This window comes from Carassius auratus, chromosome 32, assembly GCF_003368295.1.
Source record: "Carassius auratus strain Wakin chromosome 32, ASM336829v1, whole genome shotgun sequence".
Taxonomy (NCBI): domain Eukaryota; kingdom Metazoa; phylum Chordata; class Actinopteri; order Cypriniformes; family Cyprinidae; genus Carassius; species Carassius auratus.
This window is the reverse complement of record NC_039274.1, coordinates 25487827-25510330: the sequence shown is the minus strand read 5'-3', so window position 1 is coordinate 25510330 and position 22504 is coordinate 25487827. Positions and strand designations below refer to the sequence as shown.

The 22504-nt window shown below is 34.0% G+C and overlaps 1 protein-coding gene across 1 annotated transcript in view; it reads left to right on the top strand.

Moving 5' to 3' along the window:
* LOC113051929 (proprotein convertase subtilisin/kexin type 6-like) overlaps positions 1-22504 on the top strand; it is a 52008-nt gene that overhangs the window by 6907 nt on the left and 22597 nt on the right. Inside the window, exons 4-11 of the mRNA XM_026216120.1 lie at positions 2843-2986; positions 4151-4227; positions 6158-6246; positions 10075-10247; positions 11033-11245; positions 14480-14580; positions 15245-15348; positions 16381-16498. Coding sequence (XP_026071905.1) covers positions 2843-2986; positions 4151-4227; positions 6158-6246; positions 10075-10247; positions 11033-11245; positions 14480-14580; positions 15245-15348; positions 16381-16498 — 1019 coding nt within the window. The remainder of the gene's footprint in view (positions 1-2842; positions 2987-4150; positions 4228-6157; positions 6247-10074; positions 10248-11032; positions 11246-14479; positions 14581-15244; positions 15349-16380; positions 16499-22504) is intronic.

Genomic DNA, 22504 nt, shown 5'->3' with positions numbered 1-22504 from the left:
TGCGCTGTCTTTTTACCATTTTTTTTAATGACGATATTTAGCAAATGAATCATTGCTGTTTCCAATGACTTCTAGAGAAAAGGGTCACTGATTTGCTCTTCATTAAACCAGCTTGTTTGTGTAGCTCCTGATGTTTTATAGCAGGGCTGTTTCCAGTGCTCTTGCCTCATAAAAACCAAACTGTGTGAAAGCAGTGAGTGTGCACCAGTTTGTTTCCCTAAGAAGCAAATGAGTTTATTGTAGGTTCAGTGATGGTGGGGAGAAAATTAACGAACAGTAACACTAACGCTGGCATCCATCAGGCCAAATTAAAGTCATAAGCATAATTTTATATAGTTGTTCAAGAATCAAGAATGTCAATGTTTCTTCAGAAAATAAGCTCTGTGACCAACCACAGTTTATGATTCTTTAAAGATTTGTTCATCAAGAAAATCTTTATAAATGAACAATTTTGAAGAAACCGTTAGAAGTAAAAAGTTAAAGTTAGGTTATATATACATCATTAGACAATAGCTTCTGATAACAGTTTCAATCTTTAGGAAAATAAATATAAATATGTTATAAATATAATATAATATAATATAATATAATATAATATAATATAATATAATATAATATAATATAATATAATATAATATAATATAATATAATATAATATAATATAATATAATATAATATAAAGATGTTTTCACCAAATATTCAAAAATTTACTTGCAACGTTCTCTTTTAAAATAAAAAAAAAATATTCGCAGTTCTAAATTTATATCTTTGGAAAATGTCTTAAATTTAAACAGATTTGTGAGAATTGCAATTGTGAAAAAAATATAATAGTGGGATAAAGTTGCACCTAACTTTTTAATTGTTTTTTATTCTGAGGTGGAAACAAAAAAAAAAAAAGCAGAATTCAAAGATATAAACAGAAATCGGAGAAAAATTCTCACAATTGTGAGACATAAACTCTTGAGACAAAAAGTCAGAATTGTGAGATAAAAAGTATAGCAGTTGACTAATGTTAACTAATGAACCTTAAGAGTTTATTTAGTGTGGAAACTGACTTTCATAGGATCCACTGTGCTCTTTTTGTGCTATCGTGGATGATTCTGATTGCACTATTACGTTGCATTATTTTGGTCTTGAAATTTTAAAAAATTAATATTTGTTGATAAATGTGCCTCCAGGAACTCTGTAACAGCGGACGAGTGAGTTTATCTGTTCAGCGTGAGGACATTTAATGTCCCAGACAACCTCTGCAGTCCATTTAAACTCCTGTTAGCAACTGGCAAGTACAAGCTTCGAAAAATCACAAGGAAGTATTACTGATGCATTTTACATCCAGGTGTTAGGACTCTACAGAGCGGGGTGTCACACTCAATTCCTGGAGAGCCTGGGGGTTCAACCCTAAATAAACACATCTGATCCAACTAATCAAGTCCTTCAGGCTAATTTGAAACTACATGTTATGTGTGAGTTTGACACCCCTGCTATAGACAATACACATTAGTAACTTTAGATGTCAGTATTTTGTTTGTATAACATCTCTGTCTGTCATTGACCTATAGTTGACACTGATTGATTGCTGTATAATTAGAATTAGTTCAACAAAGCCCCTGAAATCCTCCCTTTTCTGTTGCTCGTCTTCATTTTGTGCTGTTTAGTCTTTATTCGTCTGGTTTACTGAGAGCAAACAGGTAAAAAATAAATGAATCAGTTCTGATTCAGTGAATCGACTCAAACTCAGATTCAGTGGTTTGTTTATGTCATATTTTAAATAGCATCTGCTGTATGATGATTATGGAGCAAGATGAGGGTTAAACGATTGATAAAATCAGAAAGCAGTTTACTGAATATAAATCATTTCTCTTTTAATCTGAGCTTTCAAAGTCAAGCCCTAAAAGGACAAATTTTGTCCTTTTAGGACACCAAATCTACCAATGTTTGCTATAAGTTTGATTGAATCATATAATAATTGCTGTAAATAGTGTTCATTGTCTGTTTGATTATGTCTTTAATTGATTTTTCCGTACATTTCTGCACATAAACTGACAGTCACCTCTGATAAGCTACTACTAAATATTCTAGAAACTTAATTTTCTGTAAAGTTGCTTTGCAACAATTTTTATCGCGATTTAAAAGCGCAATACAAATAAACTTGAATTGAATTGAACAAATAAATAAATACAGACACAGGTAAAAAGTAGCTAAATGAATTGCCTTTCTATAATGATTGTTTGCATTGTACTTCTGCTTTCCATTGATTACTGATCGAAGAGACGTCTTGATCCTTGTAAACTGTCGCTCTTTTATCATTTTTACTCTTTCTAAAATGCCTTTGAAGAACTGTAGACCTTGTCAATGTTATGCAAATCCTTTTGTTCTCCATATATCAGTACCAGACACCAGACGATTAATGGTTAATCCATTAGAGCCGATGTTTTCAGACATTATTAAAGCATATTCTGTGTTTATTTGCTCTTGTCTGATTAATATTCCGGCACAAAGGAATCTGAGACTGTTTTCAATCCGTCCTCTGATGTTGACTTCGCACTGGGACGTCTTTGTTGATCGTGTCCTCAAAGACGACGTTGAAAAGAATCATAAACGAGCCCCTCAAGGACACGCAAACCTCTGCTGCTGAATAAACATGAATCTACCCGTTTCATTTAATCATATTTCCTCTCAGACGGATTGAGACATCATTTCACTGAAGGCTTATGTTTCTGGAGAGCTGAGAAACAGCTTAATTGTCTTCCAATGCTTCCTCTTTTCAAAGTCAAATGCATGTGCCTGAAACTGATAGCAGGCGAAGGTACGTTGTTGTTAATGACTTCCTGTTGTTTTGCAGCACTGTAATGATACAAACAGCCACTGCCGTTCAGAAATGAATATCCTTGCGGCCTGGCAGAGAGGCTACACAGGTCGAAATGTGGTCGTCACCATCTTGGACGACGGTATTGAGAGAAACCATCCAGATCTGGTGCAGAATTATGTGAGATTATCTTTATCTCCTGGTGCAGGTCATGCATTATTGCTGTAAATACATTTTTTAAGGCAAGACAGACACTACAGGTAGAAACATTGTTGAGATTTTGGGCTTTTCATAAATTGTCTTCTTTCAGACTAGAAGAATGAAAACACCAAAAATACACTTTTATGTGTTCATTTTATTATACTTTATAAATGCGTAGATTTCAATTATATAGATATCATTAAAATCCATGTTATAAAAGAATTTAAAATCTGGATTTATCCAAAGTTCAGCTTTTTTTTTGTTCTGGAGATGTATGCAAATACATGCATATTTAAATAGAAATAAAAAACTTGAAATTGCTTTTTTTTTGTTGCTAATCTTAAGGAAGTCAGTCAGATGTGGAAATAAGATTGTGGTTAAGTTCATTAATTTATTATTTAATGATTAGTTAACATTTATTTATTTAATGATTTTTTTGTTTTACTCTATTCACCTGGGGTGTCTTGAGTATTATTTTTGTATCATCAATATAGTATGATAGTCTTATTATTTCTTAATATTGTTATGCCGTATTTTCCATTTTTAAATGTCTATTTTTTACATTTTATTTCAGGTTTATATTTGTTATTTTCTGTTTCAGCTTTAAATTAAACAAAGCAAACGTACAATTTCCTCTGCAACTACACTATAAGAAAAAATTGCGCGAAGTTGTAAATGAGACTAATTTATACTATTTCACTATTTTTACTTCAAAATTTCAATTAAATTAATTAAATGCATTACTTGCTGTTTTCTTGGAATTGTTAGTAAAATTTACTAGCAAGTTTTACACCAATTATTTACTATATTTAAGATTTTCGCATTTAATTTTATGTTTTAATTACCATTTTTTTATTATTGGTGAAATGTACTAGCTATTTTTACACCATTTTTTATTCAATATAATATTTACTGACAGTATAACTGAAAGCTTTTATTTTATTTCAGATAACATTTTAGTTTTTTTTTTCACTTCATGTAAATTATTTTAATACTTTTGGTTTTAGTTAATACTGCTCAACAGAGTATGTTTTATAAAATAATTGTTTGTTACATATTTTAACACAAATTAAAGTGGAAAACATAATGTTAATTCACTCTAAATTCCTCAGGTGATATATTTGTGTTTTGTGCGTTATTTAGGACCAGCTGGCGAGCTACGATGTGAACGGAAATGACTACGACCCAACCCCACGATACGACTTCAGCAATGAGAACAAGTGAGTCCTGAAGTCCTCAAAACTAAACGCACCTCACTTGCTGCAAACAGGTTCGTGTCTGGCTGTGTGTGATCATGCAGAGGGAAAGCCGTCACATCCTGTAAGCAGTGAGATTATCTAATAAACCCAGTGGGATTTCATAATGATCTGGTGTGGAAGGAAGCGAGTTCTGAACGTCTCAGCGTTATTTTTGATCTGTAAAGGTGAAGATGCGCTTCATTTCAGTGCCAGCAGAAGCTGGAAACGTTGACCTCACAGAGTCTTATCTGCAAGCTGAAAAAATGTGAAGATTGATTTGAATATTGAAGGTCATAAGCTTTGTGTAGTTAAATAGCTGGTTAGTTTGAAGAGAGATTTTAGTTGCTAGAGACTAGTGTTATACGTAGTTGTTATCAATTAATCAGATTACTCATAAATTAACGCATTACTTTTTAATTTACAAGAAAAAGGATCACTTTTTCAATTAAGAAGCACTCAAAAAGTAACCAAGTAATGCAAACATTTTTGAGATTAATGCAATATTACAATGCATTGGCTATTTTGGACCACAATAGATCTATGACAAACAGAGCAATGTTTTGAAACTCTGGCATCTTCAAGGACTGTGATATTTGGAGCGATGCAAATTAAGTCGTGACGCTGGACTCTGCATGTCAAAGAATGAAGAGCTTTCTTTTGTGGCGAAGCACTGAATCCAATCCAATCCTGTGGGCGTGGATTTAATTGAAAACGTCTCTGTCTTTGATAAGAACTTGATTTAATGCTTGTTCTCTGCATGTTTACCAATGAACTCTGCCAAGAGCTCAGGAAAAACTTCAAAGTGCTGTTTTGTTAATACTCGTCAGGACATTTGAAACTGGAAAACAGTGAAGTGTGGAACGTGCCTCCCGGAGCAGAAACTTATCTGAGTGAGGACAGGGGGGGGGAACATTGAAAGAGACTTTAGTGAAGAAGTCACTTGAATGAGAGAGAATGAGTAAGCAATGCATTTCTAAAGCAGCTGGCAGCGCTCCTGTGCTCCTGGATCCACAGTGACGGGTGGACAGAGGATTGACTCGCATGAGCTTTAAAATGTGTCTTCAGAAACAGTTTTCGCTTTTGGTTTCTGAAAAGGAAACAAAGTTCACCTTCTTTACTTTGTTAATACAAGATCATGTGACACTGAGACAAAAATCAGCTTTGTATCAAAGTAATAAATTACATTTTACACTGTTAAAATAGAAAACGGTTATTTTAAACTGTTTTTAAACTTTTTTTTTTTACTGTATTTTTAATCGAATGCATTTTTTAAAAATCAGTCATTATGAGCATATATGTATATATTTATTAGTGATATCAAATTGTTTCACAATATTTCAAACAACGTCATTTAGTATCCTTGAGATATATTTATAATATCTAATATTTGTAGTTTGTTTTTTATTTTTTGTATTTTCCATTTTCTTTTTTCTCTTTTTAATTAGTTTTAATATTTCTGTATAGCTTTTACTACTTTGTAGTTCAGTTTCAGTTTTTGTTGCCTTGTCACTTTAAAGAAAAAAAAAAAAATTATGGTTTAAGTTTTACTTAACTATAAAAACCCTGACTGTAAATTGTTAGAATATTGTATTATTAAGGATACAGTGTGTATTTTTAATCAAATAAGTGCAGGCTTGGTGAGCATAAGATATTTTCAAAAAACATAAAAGATCTTACCAACCGTAAGCCGTACACAATGAGGCAAATCACTATGGCTTGAATCAGAGGCAGTTTCTTACTTTTCTTTTTTTAGATTTTTTACAGTTTTAATTAACCGTGTGAAGAGGTCAGAATAAAATAAGCAGCTAATAGAAAAGAAAGACTCAAACTCAGGCTCAGAGTCAGACACACTAAAATATCTCAAATATTAGATCTTTGTTTGAATTATAATTGCATTTTCTTTTCTTTTCAGGCACGGGACACGATGCGCAGGTGAAGTCGCGGCTGTAGCCAACAACTCGCACTGCATTGTGGGTATAGCCTACAACGCCCGCATAGGAGGTAGTCTGTTTACGGTCAGCTTTCTTTCAGAAATGTCAGATGCTATTTCAGTTTGAGACCCGCCACCCCTGACACTCAACACACACACAGATCAGCGAAACAGACCAATTGCCGCAAGTGAATAAACCCTGATTAAGCAACAGGTTTCAGACACAGTCGGAGCAGATAAAACAGGATTATTCTGCATGTGTGCACAGGATTAAAGTGACGAGATGCCTGCGCTCCTGTCTGCCTCTGCTTGGAGAGGTCATTCATTTAGTGGACAGCGAACCGCCCGACATTCATGTGCTCGTAAGCAATTAATCCAATGAAAAGGCCGATCATTTTTAATCAAAAAGCGGATTTCATGATATGCCATCAGCCATCTGGGTCCGTTTTGTTCAGGCCCGCAGCTGCGCTGAAGGATGTGAATATTTATTTATTGTACACACAGGTGGCAGGACTGACAAATGCATCCTTTGCTCAGACTTGGCAGGGGGTTTCTGTCAGTTTTGTTCCAGTTGCACCATATGCCAAATGCATAAAGTTTAGCAACCGTGAGGATAGGGCTGCAAATGCAAGTCTGTTTATTAGGAGCCAAGCAAGAGTTGAATTCATTTGCTTGCATTCATTTACGCACTGGAGCCTGTGGCAGCAGTCTGAAGGAAAGTTTTGAAAGACTTGAATGATTTCATAACCCACTACTTCAACATTTTTTTAAATCCACAACAATCCCACATCCATAACATCCCACTTTAGCGAAGTGCATTAAACCCCTTCTGTATCTTGCTTCTTAATGCTGCTTGCATAAATACGTATTTGATTTGTTTACATTTTTAAAGCTTTAAAACTGTCCTATTGTTTCTCATAAAATAGAACAGGACAGCGGTGTTTATTTACTACACTAAAAAAACTGTACAACAAATTTTCACTCAGGAATTGCTAGTAAGTTTCAGAATTACAAAAGAAACGTCAAGTAACACAAATAATTAAATGCACAATTTTGAAGTAGCAAGACTGAAATTGTATTTTCTTGTCAAATGTACTCCATTAAACTGATAACACAATGAATTTGCTTAGCAATTAATAAGATCTTCGTGCTCTGTGATAAAAAAAAAATCTACCATTTGATTTACAGAATAACACATTTTTATGGATGAAGATGATCTAAAAAAAAAAATAGCAGAAAGATGCATGAATCAAGTTATCGTGAACAAGAGACATGCTTTATATTTATAGCTAAAAACAAGCTTGCAGTTGACAGATACATCTGTTTTTATAGTGCTTAAGACATGTATTCCTCAGTGCAAAAAAGTATAATTTTTAATATTCATTTAAGCTTCAGACCAGATGTTGTTTTTGGTAATGTAAGGCTATATATATAAATATAGTCTACATGGATATAATATTAAATTTACACATTGTTTGGGGGACAACACTGGAGATGCATTTTTTTTTTTTTTTTATTAATCAAATAAAATAATCATTAGTTGTGTTTATTGTATACAGGGATAGTGTTTGTTGACTGGATTAGAAACTTTTTGGCATCACCTGAAGTCTGTTCTCTGCATGACCTGAGGATTAAAGGGTTAAACGCCAATAATAACCACATTTTGAAGAATACAAGGAGACTTGTTCCTCAATCGAAATGTTGGCTGCACATCTCGTTATATATCTCAACTGTAAAGTCCAGTCAGCGAGATATTCCTTTTAAGATCTGCGGAGTTATGTTTGAAAGAGAGTTGGTAATTTTCCCAAACCTGATACAGACAGATTAGCACAACGAAAGACATGCTTTAGGTCTTTTGGCTCAACAGTTGATGTTTTCTCCCCCCTGCCTAATCACTGAAACGCCGCCAAAGCTAATACGTGTCAGATTCAAGCCAATGACTTCATCGCCTTCTAATGACATTTCTAATCTAAGCGGCCTGGCTTTGGCTGCTATGTAAAACTTCACGTCCCTCAACCATAATTAGAAATGTAGAAATGATTAGTTCTTCTGCTCTGCGCTTCAGAAAAGTGTTTACTCTGCGATGTATGAGAAGTCGAGAAATCAGTTTGAGGTGTAACGCAGCTTGTTAGAAGTGAGAGGAATGATAGAGAAGTGTTGAACCTCCTCAGAGGTGTTTCAAGGAAGGAAAACTCTGTCACGTACTGAGTGATACTGAGCATATGGTGTTAGAAATAATAAAACACGCACACAGCGTCTGACACTATACAGTCAGGATCTATTCTAGTCTTAATATGAGCACACAGGAAAACAAACACACACATGTTTGTTATTATATTATGGCAGGAACCTCTTATGGACTTTCTGAATTAAGCTGATTCATTTTGCCTGCTCATTTCCTTTAGCTGAACCCTAACTTTCATCATTGTGCCCTTAACAGGGTTTCAGCGGGTGCTTAGAAAGTCTTAAAAAGTTGTGAAGTTGCTGTATGTAATTTTTTATTTATTTTTTGGATTGTGATAAAGCATAAACATACCATAACATTTTTTGCAGATATTTAGAAAACGTGCTAAGTTCACATTGTTGTTTCACTTAAAAACATTGTTTTACTTTGAAATGTGTATTCTGTGTCTGAATGTCTGTTTTGTTTTGTTTTTCTGTTTTTGACTCCGCCCACTGGTGCTTCACCCATAGGATCTTCTTCACATTAATTTTAATGTGTTACTTATGGAAGCCAGTTTCTGCCATGAAATAAAAATAAAATAAAAAATTAATTGTGACTCTTTTTTTAATCTCACAATTCAAATTTTTCCTTGCAATTGTTTTTATATATATTTCACAAATCTTTTTCAATTCCCAAGAAAAAAAGGCAGAATTCCGAGTATTTCTTTTATTGTTTTTATTTACTGATTAATAAATATAAAAATGTAATTTTAAATTTCTTCTTAGAATTGTGAGTTTATTTTTTAGAATTGATAGTTATAACCCCACAGTTTCAAGTTAATGTTTCTTAATTCTTCATTTATATCTCACAGTTGTTGTTGTTTTTTTCTTAGAATTGCAAGAAAGGAAGTCTGAATTGATAAATAAAACTTAGATTAGAATTGCAAGTAAAAAAAAAACTTTAAAACATTAAACTTCTAAACTAAAAAAAAAAAAAGAATTATCCCATGGTGGAAACAAGCTTCGGTAGTTACTTTCCATTTTTTGTAGGTATTTGAGAAATTGACTAGCAATTTCTGAATGAAAATAGTTTCAAAATAAACCTTACAAGTATAATAAATCATTTTCAGCTTAATGACTTGCATAGATATCACCGGTTTTGTACCAACTATTCTCTGAAGTTATTAGAATAGATTAGATTCAACTTTATTGTCACTGCACATGTAAGGTACGAGGCAACAAAATGCAGTTAGCATCTAACCAGAAGAGCAATAAGCAGTAAGTACAGAATATACAAGGTCTACAATATGTACAATAACTATACAGATAAGTATTATGGACATAATTTACTAATTTGAAATACTATCAGCATTGAATACTTGTGTTAACAAACATATGGCATATGATTCTGTCTGGCTTTGTGTGTCACTCTCCATTTGCTCCGTTGCATAAAAACTGTTAAAAAATTCAGCTCACACAAAATTTTCATATGGCTAACTGACACTTGAAATATAGTCCAAGAGACTACTTTCATGACACTTTCCTTGTGCATTTTGTGTCTTGGCAGTGCAAACCACCATCTGTTTACGCTGCATGCAAGCCTGGACATTATTCCTAAAATTTGAGTTTCAGAGAAAAGAAAATAATACAGGTTTGGAACGACATTGGGTTGATTATACAATGACTGTATTTTTTTTTTTTTTTTTTTTTTTTTTTGGATGAACTATTTCTCGAAGGTGTCCGAATGCTTGATGGAGACGTGACTGATGTGGTAGAGGCCAAGTCTCTGGGAATAAGGCCAGACTACATCGACATTTACAGTGCCAGCTGGGGCCCGGACGATGACGGGAAGACCGTGGACGGGCCGGGGCCTCTGGCCAAACAAGCCTTTGAGCTGGGAATTAAAAAGGTTGCTGTCTCAAACTCACACATGAACATGAATTTCTCATCGTTGTCAGGGCTGTTAAATTTAAGACTAAATTGAAATCATGACATTTGAAGGGAAGTTCAAAGATGCTGCCTAAAGCTGATCTGGACTAGTATGTTATGATGGTTTTGTCTAGGTCTGGTCTCTATGGTCTTTTTTTATCACTGTAACAGTGAAAAATCATAATATTGTTGTTTTTGTATGAAATTCAACATGAAATGTTGTAAAATGTAATCTAACCATGTTTTAATGTTTGTTTTCCCAAAATGTAGTTGCTTAAATATTTAGAAAATTAATTCAAAACAAGTTTTGTCTGAATATCTACTAGTTATTTGTGTCTTCCTCTTTTTTTTTTTTTTTGCAAAAGTGATCTGTCTGCTAGAGGCAGTGTTGTTATTTTCAGTAATAAGAACAATTTGTATTTATTTTTTTTTGGTTGATATTTTAATGTTTTTAAAAATTTTACGATGAAAAAAAATACATTTAGATCAAATGGAAGTGATACATTTACTAAAACTAAAATATATAAAAAAATTTAAATAGAAATATTAAAAACTAAATTAATAACATTTAAAAACAATGATAATAATAAAATTACAAAAACATAAAATTTTATTTGAAATTAAAATGAAAACTGGAAATAGAAAAATACAAACTATTTCAAAATATTAATAGTAAATAAAAATACAAAATTAACGCTGTATACACAATTGCATGTTTTCATTTATATTTGTATAGCTTCATATTTCCTTCATGTGTGTCTGCAGGGCCGGAAGGGTCTGGGCTCCATCTTTGTTTGGGCGTCTGGTAACGGGGGCCGGCAGGGCGATCACTGCTCCTGCGACGGCTACACCAACAGCATCTACACCATCTCCGTCAGCAGCAGCACTGAAAACGGCAACAAGCCCTGGTACCTGGAGGTGTGTTCCTCCACCCTCGCCACCACGTACAGCAGCGGAGAGGTCTACGACCGCAAAATAGTTAAGTCACATAGACGTCTGTTACACCAGCACAAGAAAGACTTTGTTCCTGGAGTCCTCTTGTAATGTCACTGAAGTTTTCTATATGAATATATTGTAAAATGTAATTTATTCTGAATTTTCAGCATCATTAATTCAGTCTTCAGAGTCTCATGATCTTCAGAAATCATTCTGATAAACTGGTTTGCTGCTCAAGAAACATTTCTGATCATTATCAATGTTGAAAACAGTCGTGCTGCTTCATATTTTTGTGGATACCATGACAAATCTTTTTAATGAATGGAAAGTAAAAAAACCAGTCTTAAGTGTCAATTTTTTAATATTGAAATTTATACATCATCTGAAAGCTAAATAATTAAACTTTTCATTAATGTATTGTTTGTTAGGATCGGACAATATTTGGCCGAGATACAACTATTTGAAAATCTGCAATCTTGAGTTTGCAAAAAAATCTAAATACTGAGAAAATCGCCTTTAAAGTTGTTCAAATGAATTCTTAGCAATGCATATTACTAATCAAAAATTAAGTTTTGATATATTTACGGTAGGACATTTACATGGATCTTCATGGAATATGATCTTTACTTCATATCCTAATGACTTTTGGAATTAAAACAAAAAAAGTATATTTTTGACCCATAACAATGTTTTTTTGGCTATTGCTACAAATATACCCCAGCAATTTAAGACGGGTTTTGTGCTCCAGGGTCACATTTAGCCTCTTTCACGTTAGTATTTCACTTGGGCTTGTGCATCTCATGGCTATCAGTAAAACATTGCAACTCAATTATATTTTGCTGCTCTATTGTGATGCTTCCTGCGCCCTGGAGCAAAACCGGTTGAGATGCATCAGAACAGATTGAGATTTTCTCATTTCGAAAGAGCAAAGGAAAATCTCGTTTTCCAAGATATGTCCCCTATAAGCGTGTATCTCTGTGTACTCCATTTGTCTTCTCCATCTGTCATCTACTCAACCTTTTGTCCTCGTCTTAGTATGTTCTCTGCTTTATTGGGTCATCTGATGCCACCTACTGTGTCCTACAAACCATCTCAGTTATTTCTGTGACACATTGTCCTTCATTTCTTCACTCGTCCCTTTTTAACCCTAAGTATTTGTCCAATAGATGTGCTATTAGATTTATAAGCATTCAAATGGGTTTTCTTTGCCTTATGGGTGTAAAAAGGGTTGGGAAATAGCCATCTGCCAAAACTCTTCTGTAGCTCCTGTAGATCCTGTTGCTCATCCTGCAAACACAGCTGAGCTCTTGTTGTTAAAATATCTATTGATGAAATGAGACGGTTGGAAAAAAGACTGGGGCTAAATATTTGGTCTGGCACCCAGACATTGAGAAAACCGCAGGGTGCAATCACAAGGTTTTTTTTTGCTTTCTCTTCCATTAGTGCAGATTATGACATTATTCTTAAGAAAGACTACAGCGGGTTTCACTTTTTTACAGTGTTTGGATAATAGTTGAGGGCTTAATACAGTGGCTGATTTACATATGACAGGATTCTTTTTCTCTTCTGACACATACAATTTGTTCAGTGTCAAAACACTTTTTAGTAATAATAAATATTTTGATGTAAGTATTAATAATAAGTATTTTTTATTGCTATTGCACAGATTAAAAATGTTTTAAGTAAAACTTAAGTATGGAAATCACCTCACACCACCTTGACTGAAATGTTAAGTTCTGTTGTGTCTGTTATGTATTTCTCAAATTCACTTTGAAAAATGGTAAGAATGTAATTTTGCCATGACTTATTTAGTTTGTGCATGAAACATATTTAACACACAATAAAACAATTGCTATTTGATCCAAATGATGGTTCATCTCGGAAAATGAAAACCTTTTAAGTTGGCTTGAAATGAGAACTGTTCCTATTTATATATATACTCTTAATGCATGTTACTGTTTTTTTTAAATGTAATGTTTTTGTTAGATAAGCAATATATATATATATATATATATATATATATATATATATATATATATATATATATATATATATATATACAATTATCATAACAAGTGATTAAGAAATAAAGAAATAAAAAATTTCTAAGTTTAAATTTCTTTTTTTTTTTTTTTTGCTTTCTTAAAAACCTCTTAAATTCCCTTAAACATACAGATGAAGTGGTTAATGAGAAGTCTGTTAATATTTTTCTCACGTCTTCATTTAAAAATTCTAGTATTGTCTTGTTTATTTCCTAACGAACACATAAACACATTTTGGACGAAAGCATGTGTCTCCAATCCCAGCATCTTCCTCGGGCCCCCTTCGGTGGCACTGACCCCATTCGTGTTTGTCCTTTTGAGAAACGCCAGTGTAATCAAGCTCATGTTTGACTGAAGACACACTCGAGTGCTCGATCTCTCTGCCTGCAGCTACCAGAGCAGCTCTATGGGTGACCCACTGTTTCCCAAAAAAAAACAGAAGCATATACTTGCATGCTCACAGGTTTTGAAACTGGATGATCCCTACAGCTAGAGGCATTTACTGAAGGAATAGTTCACCCATAATTTGCCCACCCTCAGATCATCCAAGATGTAGATGAGTTTGTTTCTTCATCAGATTTGGAGAAATGTAGCAATGCATCACTTGCTCACCAATGGATCCTCTGCAGTGAATGGGTGCCGTCAGAATGAGAGTCCAAACACTTGATTCTGGCTAAATTGGAGTTCTTTATCATTAATTAATATAGCCTTTTTCCAGTGAAAAGTTATCTTATCTGAATCGGGAGAGAAATAGGCACAGATCGAGCACCTTTTATAAGCCAAAACAGTTCAAACGCAAATATGTGGATGGGTTTTGACATGAGAGGACGATAGGGGATGGACTTTTTTAATGGAGGAAGCGTTGTTATTGATTATAGACATTTAAAACATCTTTATGATGGATTTTGTTTCTTACAAACACACAGCCTTTTGCTTCAAGACATTAACTGATGGACTGCAGTGATGTGGATTACTTGTGGATTATTGTGATGTTTTTATCAGCTGTTTGGACTCTTTCTGGCGGCACCCATTCACATTACATTTCTCCAAATGTCATTAACATCTTTGATGGCCTAAGGGTGAAGAAATTGTAATTTTATTGAGGAGGACTTTGCCTAAACAGAAGACAGACAAACCTAGCAGACCTGCCGTACCATTTGTTCACTCTGCTGCATGTACAGTAAACTGAAGTTATTAACTCGAGCGCTCTGTATTTGTGTGTTTCTGGCTCCAGGTGACCACGGATCTGCGTCAGAGATGTACAGAAGGACACACAGGCACCTCCGTGTCTGCACCGATGGTGGCGGGTGTCATCGCTCTCGCTCTGGAGGCAAAGTCAGTTTTCTGCTCCTCTACATCACTTTCCACAGTTTGACATCATTTTTCCATAAAACAGATGCAGGAAGCTGCACTGCTTCTTTATGTTCATTTTTGCTAAGCTTTTTTTTTATCAGTAAAACAAAGGAAATCAAAATTGAAAGCAGTTTCTCTGTTTTGCTTTCTGTCTGAGATTCTCTGCTTGTAAAGGCTTTTAGGACTGTAATTTAATTTGGCGTAATCATGTATGTGTATATTGTGGTTTCAACTCTCGAAATTAAATTATATTTACATTTGAGGCATGATGTGTGTATTTAATACTGTTGAACAAAACGTGATGTAATGTTAGCCACAGACTTTGAAAACCACTCATCTGTTTAAGCAGTAGCACACACACATTAGTGCTTCTGTTGAACGTCCTGACGTGATCTTTCCACGTATTTGTCTGTGCATGAGACGGCTGACAGCAGAAGTGGAATAAAGCGACGTGAAGCATACAGAGCTTGGATAAAGTTACCTCACCTGCCAGGATGCAGTTGTTGCACTAAATTGAATTAGTGTCCCAAAAGCCCTAGCAAACAGAGCCTCTCAGATAGGAAGCAAACCAGAAATGTTATTCAATTCCCAAAACCAAATAAAATAGCTAACAGTTCTCTCTTTTCTTTCTCTTGTTATCTTTCAGTCCTCTGATAACATGGAGAGATGTCCAGCATCTCCTCGTGAAGACGTCAAGACAAGCTCATCTGAAAGCCAGTGACTGGAAAACTAATGCAGCCGGACACAAAGGTGAACAGAACAAACAAAAACAAACAAATAAACACACATTTCTGACACATTTTTTAGTATTTTTGTAGAATAAGTCATGTTTTTTAGAATACATGAGAGTGATTCACTAATTTACATGGCATAAAATACATAAATTGTGTGTGTGTATACACACACACACACACATATATATATTTTCTTGTTTTCCAATCGAAGAGCTTGAGGTTAATGGACAGTAGATAATGGAAGGATTGTCAGTTTTTGGTGAGGTATCCCTTTCATTTCATAGAATGTATCTTTAATATTTTATTATTTCCTTCTTCGTTGGAAAATTGTGCAAGAATAAATTTAGTTAAAAATGTTGAAAAACTGTGCCAGTAGCTTAAGAAAAGTAAACTTAATTTAAAGGAGCACCCCACTTTTTTTGAACATAGGCTAATTTTTCAACTCCCCTAGAGTAACACAGCTTAGTTTTACCGTTTTCGAAAATTGCAACTTTTCATTTGCCATCAGTCTTAGTAAACAATGTACAGAAGAGTCAAGATTTAAACAGGAAAAATATCTTAACTCTTTGGTCATTTCTGAGCAAGATGCTAATGGTCTAACTAGATTTAATGATCTATGCTAAGCTAAGCTAAAAGTGCCAGACCCAGAGATCGGCTGAATGGATTAAAAAACTGTGTACAAAAACTATTCTCTTTAACTCTAGGGGAGTTGGAAAATGAGCCTATTTTAAAAATAGTGGACTGTTCCTTTAAGATATATTTAAAAAAAAAATGCTGCAAGTTTACTTATGTGAAATGATTGTTCTTTTCTTATTTGCTGTCCTTAAAATGAGTTCTTCATATATTCATAACCTATCAGCAATATCAGCCCTGGACTCGATATCAACAACAGCATTAAAACCACACTGGTGACACTATTAGTAAATACAGTTTCAGCATGAATGTCATCTAGATTGGTTCAGACAGTCTGGACATTCTGCTGTCTTTGACATCCGTACCTGGTTAACTTTTGGTGTGTGTGTGTGTGTGTGTGTGTTTGTGGGTGTAGTCAGTCATCTGTATGGCTTTGGTTTGGTGGATGCTGAGGCCATGGTGGTGGAAGCCAAGAATTGGAGAAACGTTCCTCCTCAGCACACCTGCAGCAAAACCTCTGACCGCAGAACCCGGTGAGGAGAAACTATATATATATATATAACTCGCTTCTACTCAATGATTTACTCAAATACATTGAAAGAAATGAATTATTATATTCATCAAGGATGCAAAAGTGACAACAAAAGTGACAACATTTATAATGTAAAAAAAAAAAAAAGTATCTTATTTCCAGCATATATTTATAAAGCACAACTGTTTTCGACATTGATACTGAAGACTGAAGAAATGATGCTGATTCAGCGCTGCATCACAGGAATAAACTGCATTTTAAAACCTATTCAAATAGAAAACAATTATTTTAAATTGTAATAATATTTTACAGTTTTTCTAATCTGAATATTCCAGTGAATTTAATATTTAATAAATGAAATGTTCTTCATCTCATTTAAATATTTTCTTCTCGCTATTTGTGCAAACTTAAAGGCATTTAAACATGACCAGGTCTTCTGCGGGTCTTAAAAAGTCATATCTTGTCATTTTGCTTCTCAATGTATCTTGATTTAAGAAACTTTTTGCACTGGAAATACTGAATTTTTTTTTAATTTTTTTTTTAATTTTTTTTTTTCAGTATGATCAGAATTTACAGTATCAGTTATTTCCATATTCTAGTTAAATGTTATGAACGAAAGCATAATTGGAGATCTGCTGAATGTTGTATTTTCATACTGTTGCTAAGTCAACTCATTTTCTGCTCTCTACACATTTACATTTGGAGAATATATTTCTCTACTTTTATTTTCTTGAACTGACCTTCAGAAAACCTGTAGAAACACAAATGAATAATCCATCAGTAATACTTTAAAACGTGTGTTAAACAAAAGACACAACATTATAAAACCGTATATATACTATCATGCCAGAGTTACTGTTTTATCTCATTTGTTGAAAACAACTTTAATAATGTGGAAAACATCCCTAATCTTCTGATCGGTTTCCAGACACCCATCCTCATACTGTATGTGACCCGAGTGAGGTCTCTGTAACAAATTCTGCCTGATTGTGATGGGATTCAGGAGGGCAGGGGTGGGAACTGGAGCATGTCTAAGTATTATTAACTCATAATGTGAATCATCATCGGGTCTTGAGAGGGATGGCGTGTCGCGCTGCTTTGAAGAGCGCCGTACATTCAGCAGACATGTCGAGATGAATCACATGCACATTCAGTACAACATTTCAGTTCTCAATTCAAATCCCCTCCGTATAACCTCTAAGAGCTCTGAATTACTGAGATATTGTGGCAAGCTACTAGGCTTTATGACAAAGTCTCTATATTTCCGGGAGTATCTCAATTTGTCAGCTGCGCCGCTGTGCTTTTGGATATTGAGAAGACACTTCCTGCATACAAAGGAATTAGGAGATGCTGCAAAACATTCTTCATTTTTGTATGATCCAGCACAGGTTGTATATCAGTTTAGAGGAGTAACTGACTCAATTGTTTTTTTGTTTTTTTTAAATTGAGAAAGCAAAGTTCCCTTGATCTTTTGACATACTGTATAAGAGGTCACTGTATTTACGTCCTGTAAGTTTCAGAACTCAAATCTTTCTCGTTAGTCTAAAAAAAGCGTATACTGTAGTCAGTCTATGTCTTTATTTTGTAATTAAGTGGCTAAAAACCACCTCTGCAGAAGATCAACCCCTGCTTCTACATCAATACCTGTTTAGCCCCGCCCACCGATTCTGTATCACTGCCTGTTTAGCCCCGCCCACCGATTCTGTATCACTGCCTGTTTAGACCCGCCCACCTATTCTGTATCACTGCCTGTTTAGCCCCGCCCACCTATTCTGTATCACTGCCTGTTTAGCCCCGCCCACCGATTCTGTATCACTGCCTGTTTAGCCCCGCCCACCGATTCTGTATCACTGCCTGTTTAGCCCCTCCCACCGATTCTGTATCACTATCTGTTTAGCCCCGCCCACCGATTCTGTATCACTACCCGTTTAGCCCCGCCTACTGTTTCTACATCATTGCCTGTTAAGCACCACCCACAAGTTCACACATGCAGTGTAAATAACGAGAAAGGCAAACACAAAATATTTCTATCTAGGCTTTAATATTTTTTTTGTTTTAGTTTTAATAATTTAAATACTTATTTTATTTCAGTTAGATGCCAATGTGCAATTTCAAATGTTTAAGTTTTTATTCTAATATTTATATTTTATTTTATTGTAGCTTTATTTCAGCCAGTGGAAATGTGTTTTAATAGTTTTAGTGAACAAAAACATTTATTTTTCAATACTTGTTTTTTTTTTGTTTTTTTATTATTAAATTTTATTAATTTATAATGTTTATGAATTATTATTTCTTTAATTATTTTTTTATTTCAGTTTTAGTTTTAGTAATTTTAATACATCAGTATTTCAGTTAGTTGCTATGTAGTGCGTTTTGCACATTAGGGAGCTTTTTTTGTTGTTGTTGCATGAACCTCTTTGGTTTCTCTGGGTCTTGGATGGTTGCATTCCTTCATGCAAACACAACCGTGTCACATCGACACAACACCATCACCGTGTCGGCACACATAACAGCCCGAGTGGCACTGTGTCACTCACACGGAATGTTTGGCACCGTTTCCTGCAGCATTGTTCCGAAATAGAGTTTGAATGCACGACTGTTCTGTGTGGCCTGATTTGAACTGTGATATATAATGCTGCCATGTCCAACTACTGATTGATATTGAAAGGGATTTTCTCTCCTTTCATATCTGGCCTCAGAGGATGTGCTGTCACTGCATTGAAAGGCAGATTACGATGGTGATCTGTTGAAGGGCATGATGAAACACTCTGACCTTAAAGCTTTATACTGTTAGTTTTAGTACAGTTTTAGAGACAATATAAGCTGCCTTTTTTGCATTTCGTATTGCCTTTAATGACATATGGAAACCTGAATTGGTTATCTGGAGTGATTCATCCTCATCAACATACAAACTTGATTATTCATGATATGTTATTTAAACTTTTACATCCAAATGGTAATTAAGTGCAGTGCAGAGTTTGACCCCAAAGTCTTCAGTCTTGAGCGTCACATGATTCTTCAGAAATTATTCTAATTTACTGATTTGCTGAAACCGTCGTACATTACATTTTTCTGGATTCTTTAATGAATATAAAATGGAAGAAAAAACAGCATTTATTTGAAATAGAAATAACATTATACATGTCTTTGTGATCACATCCTTGCTTATGAAGATTATTAATTCCTTAAATATATGTGTGTGTGTGTGTGTGTGTGTGTATGTGTGTAATATTAATGTGAGATATATATATATATATATATATATATATATATATATATATATATATATATATATATAAAATATATATAAGCACTAATACAGAAGTTTTTGTAGTTGAACTAATCAGAAGTTTCATCTATGTAAAAATAAAAAAAATCCTAATAATATAATAAAAACTAAAAGTACATTTGATTATAAATTATTTGAAAATAATACAATAATAATTGAATACATTTTAATAAAATATATTTGATATACAGTAATGCAACATTTACAATAAAGTGATATTTTTGGCACTTTGTATGAAAAAGTTTGGGCACTTCTGATCTAGTCTCTATGATAGTGATTTGATAGTTTTATAATATCTGTGCCATTCTGGATCGTTGATTTTATTTGTTTTCATTTCAAATTTTGATTAAACACAGTCTACACTGAAAACTAAAGTATTATGTCACACGATGCAATATGAAAACACTGCTATTAATCATCAGAACATTCCGGATGCTGAATATACTGCTGTATAGATCAGCATTTCACAGTGGTTAATTGGTGCATTAATCTTGTGCATTAATATCAACACATTTAGACTTGCATTCAAGCTCGGGCTGTAACTGTTGCCTGCTCATTTAGATGTGCATCTTTAATGTTTTGTGGCGATGACATCTGTCCTCTATCAAGGATGCAACATGACTGGATTTCTTTTCCTCTGTATTGATTCTTTCTGAGCCTGGTGTCTGAGCCAGCTGATGGGATTAAAGACCTGTCGGTGCATCTCTTAATAAACTCTTTAGACACATGTCAAGAATTTGGACATTTGTCAAGAATTGGCTTGGGTTAGACAGGGAGTTGTTTTTAATCGCTGGTTGATGCTCGAGGTGTTTAAAGTTCTGGTTTGGGTTGAATCTTGCTGGAGGCGATGAATTGCTGTGTATGAATGCATCTGCTATTTTACTCATCCTAATGCCTGAGGAAGAACAACAGGAACTTTACATTTTAGTCTCAGTTCCACAAAACTGTCCACATTAATGATGGTCGATTTTTTTTAGAAATATGCATTTCTTGGTGAACTTTTCCTTTGAGTTAACTAGCCTCCTACTTTAAAAATATTTACTTTTCATATTAAATTAACTAAAATAGAAAACGTTTCAGCAGAATGTGCTTACCAGAATGCACTTGTGCTGAAGAACATTAAACACAGGCTTGCATGTAAAACTGGAAGAAAAGTCTCAGTTTGAATGGTAGGAAGAAGTTTGGTTGGCATGAATATTTGGGTTAGACAAGGGTGACAGATGACCATGATAAAAATAAAAAAACTAATTCACAATAGCCATTGTTTTATTGCATTTAGTGCTTTAAAATGTGACTTAATGCAGTAAAATGTCCTTACTGTCCTTTGATTTTGTTTATCAGAAAACCGAATGTCATGGGAGGGAATGATGGGGTGGAGGATCTTTGTTTTATTTGCGGACTGAGATACCATCGAAACTCCACGAGTGTGTGTTTGGTGTTGGCTGTGTGCATGACTGCTGTGGCCACTGATATTAGTCATAGATTAGGTTTTATTTATAGCATCTCGTGCTCGGGTGGATATTTAGAGGGAGCTAGCCTGCGCTTTGGCCGTGCTTCACAATCTCATTAGCTTGGCTGCCATTTATCGATTTACAATCTCATTCCTTTGGCTTTGTGAAGTGAAAAATGTAATGGCTGAATGCCATAAACAGTTGTCCATGATTAGATGCATAGCATGCACTTTTCTCAGTGTCCGTCTCTTCCACAGACTTTCTGAAGCATCTTCATATAAAGTATGATGATATGGCATAAAGACCAGCACAAAATATATTTAAAATCTGTGTTGTTTTAGTATTTTATTACATTGTTTTTGCCTTATTGCCTTATAATCTTTATTTTAGTAGTTTTTATAATTTTTTATATAATTTTTTTATAATTTTTTAGTTTTTATAATTTTGTTACTAAAACAGAATTGTATTGTGATTCTTATTCTATATACATATATATATATATATATATATATATAGAGAGAGAGAGAGAGAGAGAGAGAGAGAGAGAGAGCTTTAATTTATAATTATTTCATATTTTTTATTCAATTCAGTATTATTATTTACATTTCATTTTAATAAGTTAATTTATTTTAATTTATTTTTAATTTATTTAAATTTAAATATACTTTCATTAATAAATTAATAATATTTTAATATATTTATTTATACATTTTAATGTTAATATATTTTAGCAAATATTTTTGTATATTATTAAATAAATATTAGTACATTTATATGTATATTTAGAAATATAAAAAAATATATATATATATCTAACAACTTAGTTTTTTATTTTTTTCTGTGTGAAGTCCTGGTCTCCATATGGATGCCGTTTCCCCCGTGTTTCAGCTGAAAGTGTCACTGCAAGCTGTCATGTTAAACTGAAGAGGTGCAGCCTCCCATTTCAAGCATGTTTTCCTTTGGATGTCAGTCTCAAGATTGAAACGAGGCTGTAGTGTAATCTCCAGCTAGCGTATTTCTGGGTGATGCTGCTTCTGAACGTGTGCTAAATAATGGTTCAGACCTCAAGTGACTAATTTTGCTGCCATCTGTGCGCTGTTGTTTATCAGCACAGCCATAAAACGGTGAAGCCGGCATTATAAAACCGTTGAAACAGTGTCACTCCCAAGAAAAAAAGTCTTAAATATCCAAAACGAGCTTCCAGACTGAATGAATAGACGATCCCACAGCTTATTGAGCCATGAAACAGCATTGTGGAAGAGTACAT